General features: G+C 36.6%; 1 protein-coding gene and 1 pseudogene across 1 annotated transcript in view; one reads left to right on the forward strand and one right to left on the reverse strand.

Annotated features, from left to right (window-relative positions):
- The window catches only part of WASL (WASP like actin nucleation promoting factor), a 73,899-nt gene that overhangs the window by 20,997 nt on the left and 34,138 nt on the right, over window positions 1–18,764 (reverse strand). The window contains exons 2-5 of the mRNA XM_059171739.1: window positions 9,687–9,821; window positions 7,456–7,542; window positions 5,792–5,888; window positions 2,437–2,460 (exon numbers count right to left, since the gene is read on the reverse strand). Coding sequence (XP_059027722.1) covers window positions 2,437–2,460; window positions 5,792–5,888; window positions 7,456–7,542; window positions 9,687–9,821 — 343 coding nt within the window. The remainder of the gene's footprint in view (window positions 1–2,436; window positions 2,461–5,791; window positions 5,889–7,455; window positions 7,543–9,686; window positions 9,822–18,764) is intronic.
- LOC131830842 (U2 spliceosomal RNA) lies at window positions 675–786 on the forward strand (annotated as a pseudogene).

The following is an 18,764-nucleotide window of genomic DNA, read 5'->3' on the forward strand; positions in this document are numbered from 1 at the left end:
AACAGTGGTCTCCACATAGTGGGGAGTGACTGCACTGCAGGAAAAAAATATTAAAACTTCTTTTAATAATTATTTTATCCTTTACTGTGTATGCAATATGTTAATACATATTATATGTATATTTTATAAGAAAATATACAAATTCTGGCAATACATGCCATATATTTTTGCCTTTTCATGATACCTTTTAAACTCTCATTTAATGAAAAGACGTTTGGGATCACTGCACCAAAAGGGTTAAACTAAAGAACTAAATATTTAAAACCAAGAGCTATCACAGAGAAAGAAACTCTTATTATGAGTACCTCTCCTACCAGGAATAATAAAATTGCAAGACACCACTGTCACATAAAGAATATTCAAATTCATGGGGTGCCTGCGTGGCTCAGTCAATTAAGTGTTAGACTCTTGGTCTAAGCTCAGGTCATAATCTCAGTACAGAAACTACTTGTCCCTCTTTCTCCCCCTCTGCTCTCTGCTCCTCCTCCCACTCAGAGCTCTCTCTTAAATAAATACATAAACAAATAAATAAAATCTTAAAAAACAAACAAAAAAAGAATATCCAAATTCCTTGTATTCATGGATTAGGTACCTCTTCAGAAATACATTTTATATGTACTGAAAAGATTAAAATTTTGAAAACTCCATAAAACACTTATATTGTTAACTTTATTATCGCTTCTTGGCCTTTTGGCTAAGATCAAGTGTAGTATCTGTTCTTATCAGTTTAATATACTGTTAACTTTAATTGCAACATCTATACTTTAATATCTCAGGTTACTTTTCCCAAAGATGCCACTTCCAGGAAGCCTTCCCCACTGGTACTCAACACATGCTTCAAGAATGCAGAATAATAAATTCAAAATGATTAAAATATTGAGCATGCAACAGGGAGAAAATTCTAACACTGCTGTAAGATTTCACAAATGAATGACTTCTGAGTCAGCTGCTTCTGCTTCCTCTGCCTCTACCACGTTAACAGTGGCGTTACTTAAGGCATGTTATTTACCCTGTCTAGGTCTCAGTTTCTCCTTCAAAATCTTATGGACGTAGCATAGTGATAAAGGGGCTGGGCTGTGGAGTTAAGACTGCTTGAGACTGAATTCTTCTGTACCACTTACTAGATTTGTGACCCTGAGCAAGATACTCATTTGTGTCCCTGTTTGGTCTTCTATAAAACGGGGATAATAGCAGCCACTTCATAAGACTCCTGGAGAGTGCCTGGCTGGTAGTAAATGATCATTAAATAGTAGCTGCTGTAATTACTGTTGTTATTGTCTTCATCATGATAGCTAGGTTTTAGTAAGTGCTATGCTAAGTACTTTGATTACTTCATTTAATCTCCACAGCATTTCTATAAAATAAGTATTAAAATTTCCATTTAAAAGATAAAGCCAAAGTATACATTACTTGGCAGAGGGTAAGCCTTACTGAACGTGATTTTTTTTTTTTAATTATAATAAGGTAAATAATCCAAAATTGACTACAGCAGTATTTGATTCATGTTTTTGTATCAGGAAAAAAATTTAAGGACAAATCAGAAAGCAATATATCTGTTTAAAAGATACAAACCCTAACAATCCTCAACAGCTATCATATATTATTTGTGTCCCAGAATAAGCTATCTAAATTCTGATGAGAGGATGTGAGATGCTTTAAAAAAAAAAAAAAAGCCATACCCTCCATTATAACGAAGGTTCCTGGAGCAATAGTTCCATACCTCCACAGGGTCAGCCACCCAATTTCAATGTGATGCAATCTCTGCATCCTCTGTCCCCATAGAAAATATATACACTTAAGAATTTAGTACACTATATTTCAAGGAGTGTTTACAGAGTCCAAGATGTGAATCTCTGCCCTAATGATCTGGGGCTTTGTCCTTTTTATTTTGGAATTCTACTTCATTTTGGAATATATACTTTTCTGGTATACTTTTTTTTTTTTTAAAGAATTCTCAATACTTCAAGTGCTCATCATGAAATTAAAAAGGATAATATAAAGCTACTATTAGTTCTATGCACTCCATTAAAGTCAGTGCTCATTCTCACAGGGACTAGTTTCGTATTACCAGTGTGAAATAGTATTTGGAAATAAGAAACATAAATCTTAAAGAAAGAAACGAACAAGTATGCTACACAAAATTTGCTATCTTTAAAGAAGATATTAAGTCAAGATCAGTTTATAAACTTGTCAATATAGAATGAAGATATAAGTAATAGTGATCTTCACCCTACATAGTCCTCCTTCATCCTATAAAAAAGCCAAAAAATAGTACATTTCTAAGATTCATCTTTGTTATTTTAAAATGACACAATAAACTACAGTATTTGATCACAGATATTAAATATTTAAGTATTAATGTATGATACATGTTTCTAAAGGATTAAACAACAACCTAAAATCTTCTAGATCAATAATTTGTATCAAAGAGCTTACCATTTGGGGGGTCTCGTCTTTTCTCTGTTAGAAAATAAATCAAAATAATATTATCAGACATATGCAATACAAAAATCAACATAAAGAATTAATCTACCCAAACTCTGTCTTATTCTTAAGTCAATGTATAAGTGGCTAAAAAAGGTTTCTCTAAGGAAGTGACATCTGAATAAAATAAGGAACAACGTATTTAAAGGCCTAAGGAGGGAACAGCATGAAGGAACATCATGAAGCTTGGACCAGAGTGAGCCAACAGAAGAGTAAAAGGAGGCAGTCAGAAGGAGACCCAGGGACTGGATCATGTAGGGTCCCACAGGCCATGGTAAGGAATACAGATTGTATTCTATATATGATAGGAAGCTCTTATAGGGTTTAATAGGGCCAACATAATCTAATGTTTTTAAAAGATAACTTAGGCTACTATGTGGAAAAGAAATCTGAGTGGCAGCAGGGAGACTAGTGAGGAAGTTATGGTAGTCCAGATGACAGATAAAGGGGGCTTCGATTAGAGGGGTAGCAGAGGTGAAGAGAATTAGATCCACGATATGTTTCTGAAGAGACAACAGGCTCACTGATAGGATTTATAAGAGACCACGGTGAGCCAGAGTGGAGCCTTTTACCAAGTTGGGGAATACACGGGAAAGAGTAGGAATGGGTCTAACTGGGGTCAGGGAACATAGATCAGATGTTCTGCTCAGACAAGTTAAGTTTAAGGTTATCCTGATGCTCAGTTGAAGTAAACAAGTTTGAAGGTTGGGGGAAAGGTCAACAATGAGGACAAAACTTTGGGAGGCATCAGTGTATGGAGAGTTTTCAAAGCTACGGGGACACAATGAAAGCACAAGAGTAATGAAAATACTCAGAAACATTTGATCACTAAAGCAAACCAAAAATAACAAAAAGCTATAGCAGATCAGAAAGGAGTAAAACCAGGAGAACTATCAATCCTTTGTACTCAGACTCTTACATATGAAGTTTGGTATCATTTTAGCTTTAAGAAATTCAAAAGTGGTTGAAGAATTTTAAACAAATGTAATTTCCAGAAAGATTTTCTAATACAAAATTAACCCAAATTATAAGAGAAATACCCATAAATAATGATATAATTATCAGTTTACAGACAGCCATAAACTAAAATTAATAGGATTTAACTGGGGAATAAGTTAAAAAATCCTGGCAATAGGAAATAATCAATTTATTACTCCATCTGGTGGTCTGATGAAGTAACTTTCTGAAACACTGGACATAAGCAAGTCCCATCTATGTCAATGAATGTCAATCTCCCATTTCCCAGGTGATGTTATCTCTGCAACCAGAGAGGAAATACTTTAACTGATAACACAGATATGGAAATACACTGACATAAATATAAAGTTCAGAGGATAAGTTCTAAAAAGTAATTTACAAATAAGATGCCAACCTGGCTTGAGAGCCATTCACATTAAAAAAAAGGGAGGGTTTGGTTGAATAAGGAAGAATGGGAGCTGCTGGTATGAGGTATCTGCTAGAAATATTTGCAGAACAGTGATTTAATCATATCAAGAGGTATTTTAGTACCAACTAGTAAAACTACTTGTGGAGTACTGTGTTCAATATGACTACTGTATTTGAAGCTGGATCATTTCTTCAAATCTGGACCTTCTGAAGAAGACATAAAAATATACAGTGGCTTCAGAGTACAGTATTTGGGATGATGCATCTATAAAGTACATCATGAGAGGAGTAAGAAACTGAAACAGGTTAAGGTAAAGAAGTAAAGGCATGAGAACATGATAGATGGCTTCCAATATTAAATGGCTACTGGGAGGAAAAGAAAATAGACTAATTTTTTATTGCTCCAAAAGTCAGACTCCATGCATCTAAATTAAAGAGAGGTGAGGCTGGAGTTTGAATTAGCAGAAGTAGAATAGATCCCTACCCAGGAATCTATCAGCTGCCTCCCTAAGATGACCTTTCTGCTTCTGAAACACCATGCTTAAAAGTTTAGGAACTACATAAAGCAAAATTCCTATACCAGCTGAAAGATGCCTTTAGGGACCTTCCTATTTCAAAGTCAATTAGTCTATATTTTAAGAAATATTTTTTACTTGTTTGATTTGGAAATGTCACATATATTGACTATAAGGAGCCCCTGGCCTAGCACCTAATTATGTCACAGAACCATAAACTATTCTTTATCTTTAAATCCTTTCCTGCAAGAAATCAAGTAGTAAATGTCCTCATTCCTAAAAAGTAGTAAGAAAAAATAGGTCCCTAATAATTCTATTTATTCATTGCAGTTAAGGTATAATAAGAAGGCAACATCTATTGTTGTTGTGAGGCAACAACTTAGTTCATTTTATTTTCACTTCATTTTATTTCATTTCATTTTACCTCACCTCCCTCTTGAAAACCATTAAAATAACAGTAAAGATGTACAAAATGGAATACATGATTTTACATTCCTGTTTTCTGGATCCAATGTCTTATTTTTTCAAGGTTTAGTCCCTCTTAGTGGTAAAGCACAACCTGGAATACACTGATCTTCAAAACTAGGCTAACATGTACCCCCAGATGTATAGAAAAACTTCCCAAGGATTATACAGCCTGGCTAGTTTGAAGGCGAACGATTTGGTGATCACAACTCACACATGCTCTTTCTCTGAAAACTGATCTTCTTAAGATGATGGTTTTAGAGAGGTTCACCTTTCCTAATCACCCTTCTCCCACTTGACAACAGAAAGGCCTAGTATACTGTTGTCAAGTATTTCTATATCAATAAATTTAAAATTGTATACTAGACTAGAGCATTCTCTAATTATTTTATGTGTATTATAGTCTCATACATTAAGTTTTTTATGGATTTATGATAGACAACATTAGAGACAAAATAGAGACAAAACAATGCTTACAAATTTTGTTTGCAACTTTGCTTGTTCGCTTCTAGGCTTGCCTAAAAAGTCTTTGTCACAAAGTATTAAATATGCTAAGAATGTAAGTTAAGAACAAAGCCATAAAAATGCAAGTTTTAGAGTCAGTATATATGGCATGTTATCAACAAGACAGATTATCAGAATGAATTCTTCAGTAAATCTGAAAAAAAATAGTTCTTAATAAAAATAGTTCTTAAATAAGTCCTAATGAATTTTTTTTTTTTTTTTTTTTTTTTTGGTAAGGGGCCAGAGAATAAATATTTTAGGCTTTGTGTACCATACAGTCTTTGTTGTAACCACCCAACTGTTGTTCTGGCAACAGACAAAATGTAAACCAATGAGTGTAGGTTTGTCTCACTAAAACTTTATTTATAAAAACAGGTGTGGGCCCATTCTGTCCCATGAGCCAGCTCCTGTTTAAAAAAAAAAAGAAAAAAGTTTACCAGATTTCCTTTGTCTCCGGCCCAACAAGTCTGTAACTGCTTTCCGGAATTTTTTTGCTTCTTCTTCATTGGCAAAATTAAGAGCAACTTGACAAGTCTGAAATATTTTTATTTAAAAAGGTAAACAACAGAAAACATGAATCTAGCTTTAATGAAAAAAATCGATAACAAAGTACATTTCTGAAGAAAGCTAAGTTTACTAGCAGACAAGAGCTTAGTTTAAGCTTAGTTTTAATTTTATCTGAATAACTGAAGAATACTGAAAGCATGGAGAAGGCAAAGTAAAAGACTACTAATAGATAAGTTGCCTCTCATAACGCACATTCAAATATTAAATGGAATACTCCATCTTCAACAATGACAACAAAAATAGCAAATTGAATGTGATCTTTCAATAGAACTCTACAAAATAATACGGATTTTAGAATAGCAAACACTGGAAAAGTTGGTCAAATGCAGGTCAGCTCTATCTTTACTAGGTTATGTTTTTATTTTACAGCTCAACTGTAGGTATTATTTATATTATAACCTTAATTCAGATAAAGTATTAAAAATATGAAAAGACTGACATTGATAATGGCATTTTATGCACACTTTTATATGTGTAGATATATTCATATTTTATTAAGAAAAATGTGAAAAATAACAGCTAGAGAAGAAAAATTTTTGAAACTATATATCATCTAACCTTTTTTCCTCACTATATAAAATTTAGGAAATAAAAATACAAAAATAAAGAAAATTAAAATCACCTATAACCTAGTCACTCAGACAATCTCTGTCAGCATATGGTATAGAAATCCTTCTAACATCTTCCTCGAGTATATGCAATAAATTTCTTCATATTCTATTCTCCCCCTACACGCATTTATTGTATTTTAGCACTCTCCTAGGCCACAAACTATTCTTTCACAAAATAATTTGAATGGCAATATAACATCAATATTTAAAACATACCATGGATTAGTGGGCAATTAAGACTTCATTTTTATACATAAGAACACTAAATCCCAGAAAGATAAAGCTCTCTGTCCAAAGACAAAGATGATGAAAAAACAAATTTCTTTTCTACACAGCAAATTATATTTATGGTACTCTTTGGAAACTTTTTTTTTTCTTTTTTTTTTTTGGCCCTTTAAAGTCTAAGCCATTTCTTCTATTCAGCTTTTTTTTTTTTAAAGATTTTATTTATTTATTTGACAGAGAAAGAGAGACAGTGAGAGAGAACACAAAGCAGAGGGAGTGAGAGAGGGAGAAAAGGCTTCCCGCAGGGAGCTCAATGCGGGGCTCGATCCCAGGATTCCAGGATCATGATCTGAGCAGAAGGCAGATGCTTAACTGACTGAGCCACCCAGGTGCCCCTATGAAGAACCTTTTAAAGGTAAAATAATTATTTTTACTCTATATAGTGTTTACATGGAAAGCTCATAAATGCTTTCCACAAACAAGTATTAAAACAATTATGGGACCGAGCTCCACATCGGGCTCCCTGCTCAGTAGGAGGCCTGTTCTCCCTCTCCTGCTCTCCCTACCTGTGTTTCCTCTCTCACTGTCTCTCTCTCTCTCTGTCAAATAAATAAGTAAAATCTTAAACAAAACAAAAGCCAGATGAACAAACAAAAAAAATTACATTAAACAGGGCAATAAAAAATAATATGACTTACATCTCCAGCAAAGGTATGAAAATATCCTCTAGGACTATTATATACAAAGTTATTGTATAGCTCTTGTTCCCACAATAGTTTCCCATCCTAGAAAAAGGTTAAAATAAGAGTTACCAAAAAGATAATCTCCAGGAATAAAACAAGATAGATGACTCATATTCAGGGAATTGTTTACATTAACAATAAGTTATACAGGCACAGAAAACACACACACACACGTATAAAACATAAATAACATATAATTTAATCAGTAATTTCTTAACAAAAGAGTAAATTCTGGATTTTTCTTTCAAAAAACTACATATCAAATGAGTTTAAGTCAGTATGCTAAGACACTATCTCATTAGCCTTGTATTCCCAAATAGTTACTCAGTCAAATATTAACCTAGAACAATTACTAGATCATCAATGTTAGACAGAAGGACTAGAATACTGTTGTACATGCACTGATTATCAATGCATAGTTCCATCAGTAATAGACTGTGTGCCATCAAATATTATAGGAACATTTCATGCTCTTTTCCTCAATTTTGTAAATGCTGAGAGGGTCAAATATAGCCTCTCTGTACTATTCATTAACAATTTTTGAATTCCTAACTTTTACATAGTGGCCCTCTAATTAAATACTGGTAAGAGTAGTTAGTGTCAATCATGTGCAAAAAGAGACTGATAATTAAAGTGCACCAAGGTTAAAGTATGGTTGAGAGAACCATAGATGACTGGATTTTCTTATCTGTGGCTACAGTAGAAGAAATATAATTAACCTACTACCAAAGGTGGCTAAGTGAAAGTATTCAGCAATGGTTATCTAAAATTAGAAGTAAATGGTTAGAGAAATTTAAGTATTGTCCTATTTCAAAAGCAAGGTTCTACCTAGACCATGACTTTAAAATATTTAGAAAACACTATATACACATACAATGCAATTCCTTTCTTAGTGAAGCTTTATTGCACTTGATTTCTGAATAGTGCTTCTCACTGGTGATGAGAAATATGTTAAAAAAAAAAAACAACAAACTAAAAACTAAACAGTTTCTTTCAAACTCTGCATGTGTTCCCTATCCCCCAGAATCAGTGCCACAGTAAGCCACTGCTCACGGGAGTATGCCACATCTTGTGGTATGGAGAAGTAAATGTTAAGTAGCACAAAGCTACAAAGCACAGTAACTTAAATCTTATTTAATCTCAGGGAAACACTTTGCAATAGGCCCAAATGGTTCTCCCATTTTACAAATAAATAAACCAAGGCCCAGAGAAGTAAAACAGTTTAATTACAATCTATCTATCTTAAGTATCATCCAGGAGAGTTCAAAAACATTTTTTTGGTAATTATTCCATTATACTTATTGCCACATACAAATATTACAGAAGCCTACATATAGAAAAGGTTTTTTTTTTTTTAATTTATTTATTTGTTAGAGAGAGAAAGAGGCAGGCAGAGGGAGAAGCAGGCTCCCTGCTGAGCAAGGAGCCCAACGCGGGATTTGATCCCAGGAAACTGGGATCATGACCTGAGCCAAAGGCAGACGCTTTACTGACTGAGCCACCCGGGGGTCCCCTATAAAAAAGGTTTCAAAAGATAAATGGAGATTCATCTCTGCACAAAGGTAATTACTTCTACAGTAACTGTAAGAGGGTGAATACCTGAGAATGGGCATCCAATCTAGAACAATGTGGATTTGTGTTTGAATGTGTGAGGTACAAAGCTGTGAAAATCTGAACATTGTTACTGTTGTCTCAACATAGGTATAAGTTGCAAATACATTATTATAGGTAGTGTATCGTGCTTTAAACCTAGACTGAAGTAATTAACAGTATATACTAAACTAAAATATACTTTTATAGTTCCCTGAAAGGATTATATATGCTTGGAATAAAGGAGCACCAGTAGAAAAAGAGAGAATACAGAGAAAGCCCAAGATGTAAAGATATTAAAACAAAAAAAAACAAAACAAAAAAACAGAAAAATCCTTTAATGTGTAGTGGCTGTAGAAAGATAAAACAGGGAACTCTTCATGTTCTGGCTTACAACCTATTCCTGTTTGGTTGCAATGCCCATGCTTCATTTTCTAAAAGCAAGCCTCACTCTTCAAATATTAAGTATAATTTAAAAAAATATACACAAGATGAACAAAAATTATATATTTAACAATATATTTAAATATAAAAATAATTATAACTGAGGTTAAAAAACCTATTTACCTACAGTTTAAAGTGGAAATAAAACTCACCTTAATATCAAATATTCTTAAAAAATAAGATCTCTGTGGATTGTCCTTAACAAGACAAGCGACACCGCTGCACTTCTTTGACCACATACAGTTACGATCTGCTGCATATAGCTGTACCACTGCTGAAGACATAGTCTGGAAAATATAAAATGTATAGCCATTAGGTTCAAAATAACATTCAGATGACCACAGCACCTCTGACATCTTCACTGAAATTTCTTAAGAGACATCCAACCAGGGCGGCTCAGTGGGTTAAGCCGCTGCCTTCGGCTCAGGTCATGATCTCAGGGTCCTGGGATCGAGTCCTGCATCAGGCTCTCTGCTCAGCAGGGAGCCTGCTTCCCTTCCTCTCTCTCTCTGCCTGCCTCTCTGCCTACTTGTGATCTCTCTCTCTGTCAAATAAATAAATAAAATCTTAAAAAAAAAAAAAAAGAGACATCCAACCAGAATCACCCAGCTAGGTCACTCCTGATTCCCTGTCCCACAGAAACAAGATGATAAACATTTGTTGTTCCTTTAGGCCATTACTTTTTGAGGTAATTTCTCAAACAGTAGCAAACAAAATAATAACTGCATTAAACGTAACTATAGAAAGCAAACATTTACTGATGCTTAGAATGTGACAAAAATTATATTAGGTGCGTTAAAATACAACTCCATTTAAATGTATTACTATTATAATCTCATTCAATGCTTGCAAAACCCAACGTTAAAGAGATAAATAATCTGCCTCAAATCACACAGCAAAGTGGCAGAGTTCCATGCAGGCAATTTATGACTTCAGATCCTGTAGTCCCCCTTTATCGATGGGGTGTACATTCCAAGACTCCCCAGTAGATGCCTGAAACTGCAGACACTACAAATCCCATATATACTATGTTTTTCCTACATATCTATGATGAAGTTTAATTTATAAATTAGGCAGAGATTAAAAATAACAAAAAGTAAAACAATTGTTATAACTATTGTAATAAAAGTCATGTGAATGTGGGATCTCTCTCAAAATATCTTATTGTACTATACTCATCCTTCCTGTGATAATGTTAGATGATAAAACACACCTACGTGAGCGGATGAAGTGAGGTGAATGGAGTAGGCATTATAACGTAATGTTAGGCTACTACTAACCTTCCGACACTATGTCAGAAGGAGGATCATCTACTTCCAAACAGCAGTTGACTGACCGTGCGTAACAAACTGTGGAGAGCAAAACCATGCATGAAGAAGGACTACTATACCACTTTCCAATACTGTGAACACTTCAGTATATGAAGTAGTAGTGTTAGTAAAGGCTGACATCCACATAGCAGTTAATTACTTTAGTATGGTACTAAATCACAACTGAAAGCAAGATTTGAAGGTACTAATTATACTGCTAGACATTCTGAACATATCATTATCCTAGAAGGCAGATTCTAAAATCATCTTTTTTAAAATTTTTTTTGAAGATTTTATTTATTTGACAAAGAGAGAAAGAACACAAGCAAGGGAGTGGCAGGCAGAGGGAGAGGGAGAAACAGGCTCGCCACTCAGCAGGAAGCCCAAAGCAAGCTCAATCCCAGGACGCTATGATCAAGACCTGAGCCAAAAGGAGGTGCTTCACGAACTGAGCCACCCAGGCACCCGTGTAATATCTTTTTAAAAGAGGGCAAAACTGAGGGAAAAAAGATATTAAGTGACTTGCACATGGCCATGCTTGAGAGCTATACTGAAGATATAAAGAATTATCAGTAATTATTGTACTAATTTTCCCAAGGATATACCTAACTAGTACCCTTTGGGATGTATAAGCGAAAAGCTAATTGCTACAAGCAAGGAACATGGCACATTAAGTTTTAACCATGTTGCAAACTCCCTCATGACAGCATCTTGAAAAAATGGAAACTCTAGTTTACTTCTAAAGGTTTTTTTTTTTTAATGTTATAATCTTGGATGTAACTATTCGATTTTAGTTTCCATTAAGAGTGATACAAAGCAGAGGAGTCAAGATGGCAGAGAAGTAGCAGGCTGAGACTACTTCAGCTAGCAGGAGATCAGCTAGATAGCTTATCTAAAGATTGCAAACACCTGCAAATCTATTGGCAGAGGCAGACCGAAGAGAAGAAGAACAGCAATTCTGGAAACAGAAAAACAGCCACTTTCTGAAAGGTAGGAATGGTGGATACGTGAATCCAAAGCGACGGGAAGATAGACCCCGGGGGGAGGGGCCGGGTCCCGGCAAGCTGCGGAGCAACGGAGCACAAAATCAGGACTTTTAAAAGTCTGTTCCGCTGAGGGACATCGCTCCAGAGGCTAAACCGGGGTGAAGTCCACGCGGGGTCACGGTGGCCTCAGGTCCCGCAGGGTCACAGAAGGATCGAGGGTGTCTGAGTGTCGCAGAACTTGCGGGTACTGGAATGGGAAAACTGGCTACAGAGACAGAGCCGACAGTAAGCTCACAGCTCAGGGTTACCTTGAACCAGCCACAGGCTCGGTGAGCTTGGAGCGCGGCCGGAGGTCAGACGCAAGTAACTGGGCGCTGTTCTCTGAGGGCGCACTGAGGAGTGGGGCCCCGGGTTCTCGGCTCCTCCAGGCCGGAGACCAGGAGGCCGCCAGTTGTATTCCCGTCCTCCGGAACTCTACGGAAAGGGCTCAGGGAACAAAAGCTCCTGAAAGCAAACCCGAGCTAATTACTCAGCCCCGCCACTGGTAAGGGCAGTGCAATTCTGCCTGGGGCAAAGACACTTGAGAATCACTACACCAGGCCCCTCGTCCAGAAAAGCAACAAGAAATCCAGCCAAGACCAAGTTCACCTACCAAAGAGTGCGGTTTCAATACCAAGGAGAGCAGCAGAATTCCAGAGGAGGAGAAAGCAAAGCACGGAATTCAAGGCTTTCTCCCTGTGATTTTTTTTAGTCTTGCAGTTAATTTAATTTTTTTCTTTTTCATTTGTTTTTTTCTCTTGCCTTCTGGTAAAATTATTTTTAACTTTTACCCTTTTTTTAAAAAAAGATTTTATTTATTTATTTGACAGAGATCACAGGTAGGCAGAGAGGCAGGCAAAGAGGGTGAGAGGGAAGCAGGCTCCCTGCCGAGCAGAGAGCCCGATGTGGGACTCGATCCCAGGACCCTGAGATCATGACCTGAACCGAAGGCAGCGGTTTAAACCACTGAGGCACTCAGGCGCCCGTACCCTTTTCTTTCTTAAACGTTTTTTAACTAGTTTATCTAATATATATATATATTTTTTTATATTTTTCTTTCTTTTTTTTTCTTTCTTCCTTTTTGAACCTCTTTTTATCCCCTTTCATCCCCCTCACGATTTGGGATCTCTTCTGATTTGGTTAAAGCATATTTTCCTGGGGTTGCCACCCTTTTAGTATTTTACTTGCTCCTTCATATACTCTTATCTGGACAAAATGACAAGACGGAAAAATTCACCACAAAAAAAAAGAACAAGAGGCAGTACCAAGGCTAGGGACCTAATCAATACAGATATTGGTAATATGTAAGATCTAGAGTTCAGAATGACAATTCTCAAGGTTCTAGTCGGACTCGAAAAAGGCATGGAAGATATTAGAGAAACCCTCTCGGGAGATATAAAAGCCCTTTCTGGAGAAAAAAAGAACTAAAATCTAACCAAGTTGAAATTAAAAAAGCTATTAATGAAGTGCAATAAAAAATGGAGGCTCTCACTGCTAGGATATGAGGCAGAAGAAAGAATTAGTGATATAGAAGACCAAATGACAGAGAATAAAGAAGCTGAGCAAAAGAGGGACAAACAGCTACTGGACCACGAGGGGAGAATCTGAGAGATAAGTGACACATAAGACGAAACAACATTAGAATAATTGGGATTCCAGAAGAAGAAGAAAGAGAGAGGGGAGCAGAAGGTATACTGAAGAGAATTCTTGGGGAGAATTTCCCCAATATGGCAAAGGGAACGAGCATCAAAATTCAGGAGGTTCAGAGAATGCCCCTCAAAATCAGTAAGAATAGGCCCACACCCCGTCACCTAATACTAAAATTTACAAGTCTCAATGACAAAGAGAAAATCCTGAAAGCAGCCCGGGAAAAGAAGTCTGTAACATACAATGGTAAAAATATTAGATTGGCAGCTGACTTATCCACAGAGACCTGGCAGGCCAGAAAGAGCTGGCATGATATTTTCAGAGCACTAAGCGAGAAAAACATGCAGCCCAGAATACTATATCCAGCTAGGCTATCATTGAAAATAGAAGGAGAGATTAAAAGCTTCCAGGACAAACAACTGAAAGAATTTGCAAACACCAAACCAGCTCTACAGGAAATCTTGAAAGGGGTCCTCTAAGCAAAGAGAGAGCCTACAAGTGGTAGATCAGAAAGGAACAGAGACCATATACAGTAACAGTCACCTTACAGGCAATACAATGGCCCTAAATTCATATCTCTCAATAGTTACCCTGAATGTTAATGGGCTAAATGCCCCTGTCAAAAGACACAGGGTATCAGAATGGATAAAAAAACAAAACCCATCTATATGCTGCCTCCAAGAAACTCATTTTAAGCCTGAAGACACCTCCAGATTTAAAGTGAGGGGGTGGAAAAGAATTTACCATGCTAATGGACATCAGAAGAAAGCAGGAGTGGCAATCCTTATATCAGATCAATTAGATTTTAAGCCAAAGACTATAATAAGAAATGAGGAAGGACACTATATCATTCTCAGAGGGTCTGTCCAACAAGAAGATTTAACAATTTTAAATATCTATGCCCCCAACGTGGGAGCAGCCAACTATATAAACCAATTAATAACAAAATCAAAGAAACACATCAACAATAATACAATAATAGTAGGGGACTTTAACACTCCCCTCACTGAAATGGACAGATCATCCAAGCAAAAGATCAGCAAGGAAATAAAGGCCTTAAACGACACACTGGACCAGATGGACATCACAGATATATTCAGAACATTTCATCCCAAAGCAACAGAATACACATTCTTCTCTAGTGCACATGGAACATTCTCCAGAATAGATCACATCCTCGGTCCTAAATCAGGACTCAACCGGTATCAAAAGATTGGGATCATTCCCTGCATATTTTCAGACCACAATGCTCTAAAGGTAGAACTCAACCACAAAAGGAAGTTTGAAAAGAACCCAAACATGGAGACTAAACAGCATCCTTCTAAAAAATGAATGGGTCACCCGGAAATTAAAGAAGAATTGAAAAAAATCATGGAAACAAATGATAATGAAAATACAATGGTTCAAAATCTGTCGGACACAACAAAGGCAGTCCTGAGAGGAAAATATATAGCAGTACACGCCTTTCTCAAGAAACAAGAAAGGTCTCAGGTACACAACCTAACCCTACAGCTAAAGGAGCTGGAGAAAGAACAAGAAAGAAACCCTAAGCCCAGCAGGAGAAGAGAAATCATAAAGATCAGAGCAGAAATCAATGAAATAGAAACCAAAAAAACAATAGGAGCTGGTTCTTTGAAAGAATTAATAAAATTGATAAACCCCTGGCCCGACTTATCAAAAAGAAAAGAGAAAGGACCCAAATAAATAAAATCATGAATGAAAGAGGAGAGATCACAACTAACACCAAAGAAATACAAACTCTTATAAGAACATACTATGAGCAACTCTACGGCAATAAATTTGACAATCTGGAAGAAATGGATGCATTCCTAGAAACATATAAACTACCACAACTGAACCAGGAAGAAATAGAAAGCCTGAACAGACCCATAACCAGTAAGGAGATTGAAACAGTCATTAAAAATCTCCAAACAAACAAAAAAGCCCAGGGCCAGACGGCTTCCCGGGGGAATTCTACCAAACATTTAAAGAAGAACTAATTCCTATTCTCCTGAAACTGTTCCAAAAAATTGAAATGGAAGGAAAACTTCCAAACTCATTTTATGAGGCCAGCATCACCTTGATCCCAAAACCAGACAAGGATCCCACCAAAAAAGAGAGCTATAAACCAATATCCTTGATGAACACAGATGCGAAAATACTCAACAAAATACTAGCCAATAGGATTCAACAGTACATTAAAAGGATTATTCACCACGACCAAGTGGGATTTATTCCAGGGCTGCAAGGTTGGTTCAACATCTGCAAATCAGTCAATGTGATACAACACATCAATAAAAGAAAGAACAAGAACCATATGATACTCTCAATAGATGCTGAAAAAGCATTTGACAAAGTACAGCATCCCTTCCTGATGAAAACTCTTCGAAGTGCAGGGATAGAGGGCACATACCTCAATATCATCAAAGCCATCTATGAAAAACCCACCGCAAATATCATTCTCAATGGAGAAAAACCGAAAGCTTTTCCGCTAAGGTCAGGAACACGGCAGGGATGTCCATTATCACCACTGCTATTCAACATAGTACTAGAGGTCCTAGCCTCAGCAATCAGACAACAAAAGGAAATTAAAGGCATCCAAATCGGCAAAGAAGAAGTCAAATTATCACTCTTCGCAGATGATATGATACTATATGTGGAAAACCCAAAAGACTCCACTCCAAAACTGCTAGAACTTGTACAGCAATTCAGTAAAGTGTCAGGATATAAAATCAATGCAAAATCTAATCAGTTGCTTTTCTCTACACCTACAGCAAGACAGAAGAAAGAGAAATTAAGGAGTCAATCCCATTTACAATTGTACCCCAAACCATAAGATACCTAGGAATAAATCTAACCAAAGAGGTACAGAATCTATACTCAGAAAACTATAAAGTACTCATGAAAGAAATCGAGGAAGACACAAAGAAATGGAAAAATGTTCCATGCTCCTGGATTGGAAGAATAAATATTGTGAAAATGTCTATGCTACCTAAAGCAATCTACACATTTAATGCAATTCCTATCAAAGTACCATCCATCTTTTTCAAAGAAATGGAACAAATAATTCTAAAATTTATATGGAACCAGAAAAGACCTCGAATAGCCAAAGGGATATTGAAAAAGAAAGCCAAAGTTGGTGGCATCACAATTCCGGACTTCAAGCTCTATTACAAAGCTGTCATCATCAAGACAGCATGGTACTGGCACAAAAACAGACACATAGATCAATGGAACAGAATAGAGAGCCCAGAAATAGACCCTCAACTCTATGGTCAACTAATCTTCAACAAAGCAGGAAAGAATTTCCAATGGAAAAAAGACAGCCTCTTCAATAAATGGTGCTGGGAAAATTGGACAGCCACATGCAGAAAAATGAAATTGGACCATTTCTTTACACCACACACGAAAATAGACTCAAAATGGATGAAGGATCTCAATGTGCGAAAGGAATCCATCAAAATCCTTGAGGAGAGGGCGCCTGGGTGGCTCAGTGGGTTAAGCCGCTGCCTTCGGCTCAGGTCATGATCTCAGGGTCCTGGGATCGAGTCCCGCATCGGGATCTCTGCTCAGCAGGGAGCCTGCTTCCTTCTCTCTCTCTCTCTGCCTGCCTCTCAGTGTACTTGTAATTTCTCTCTGTCAAATAAATAAATAAATAAATCTTAAAAAAAAAAAAAATCCTTGAGGAGAACACAGGCAGCAACCTCTTTGACCTCAGCCGTAGCAACATCTTCCTAGGAACAACGCCAAAGGCAAGGGAAGCAAGGGCAAAAATGAACTATTGGGATTTCATCAAGATCAAAAGCTTTTGCATAGCAAAGGAAACAGTTAACAAAATCAAAAGACAACTGACAGAATGGGAGAAGATATTTGCAAACGACATATCAGATAAAGGACTAATGTCCAAAATCTATAAAGAACTTAGCAAACTCAACACCCAAAGAACAAATAATCCAATCAAGAAATGGGCAGAGGACATGAACAGACATTTCTGCAAAGAAGACATCCAGATGGCCAACAGACACATGAAAAAGTTATCCACATCACTCGGCATCAGGGAAATATAAATCAAAACCACAATGAGATATCACCTCACACCAGTCAGAATGGCTAAAATCAACAAGTCAGGAAATGACAGATGCTGGCGAGGATGCGGAGAAAGGGGAACCCTCCTACACTGTTGGTGGGAATGCAAGCTAGTGCGGCTACTCTGGAAAACAGCCTGGAGGTTCCTCAAAATGTTGAAAATAGAACTGCCCTATGACCCAGCAATTGCACTATTGGGTATTTACCCTAAAGATACAAACGTAGTGATCCAAAGGGGCACGTGCACCCGAATGTTTATAGCAGCAATGTCCACAATAGCCAAACTATGGAAAGAACCTAGATGTCCGTCAACAGATGAATGGATCAAGAAGATGTGGTCTATATACACAATGGAATACTATGTAGCCATCAAAAGAAATGAAATCTTGCCATTTGCGACAACATGGATGGAACTAGAGCGTATCATGCTTAGCGAAATAAGTCAAGCAGAGAAAGACAACTATCATATGATCTCCCTGATATGAGGAAGTGGTGATGCAACATGGGGGCTTAAGTGGGTAGAAGAAGAATCAATGCAACAAGATGGAATTGGGAGGGAGACAAACCATTAAGTGACTCTTAATCTCACAAAACAAACTGAGGGTTGCTGGGGGGAGGGGGGTTGGGAGAAGGGGGTGGGATTATTGACATTGGGGAAGGTGTGTGCTTTGGTGAGTGCTGTGAAGTGTGTAAACCTGGTGATTCACAGACTTGTACCCCTGGGGATAAAAATATATGTTTATAAAGAATAAAAAATTAAAAAAAAAAAAAAAAAGAGTGATACAAAGCAGTTACAAATCCTCTAAAAACAATAATCATGTTTTCTGGCCTAAATCTAGTGCTTTCACTCCAAAACCGCAAATCAAGGAAATAATTTCAAATACAACAAAAATTTATTATTTATAATATGAATATGAAACAACATATCTATATAAATACATAAGAAAAGGAATTTAAATAATGAGATGATGGATAATTTAAATAATAACAGTACAATGAATAGTGGGCAGTTCAATGAATAGTGGGCATTGTTAAAAAAATAGATTATATTAAGATTTAGAGATAAAGCTGTTTTGGTTTCCTTAACTATGGCTGGGGAATGCCCTCCTTTAATAAGAGGATTCCAAAGAGCCAATAAATAAATAAATAAATAAATAAAGAT

Source organism: Mustela lutreola, chromosome 4 (genome assembly GCF_030435805.1).
Source record: "Mustela lutreola isolate mMusLut2 chromosome 4, mMusLut2.pri, whole genome shotgun sequence".
Taxonomy (NCBI): Eukaryota; Metazoa; Chordata; class Mammalia; order Carnivora; family Mustelidae; genus Mustela; species Mustela lutreola.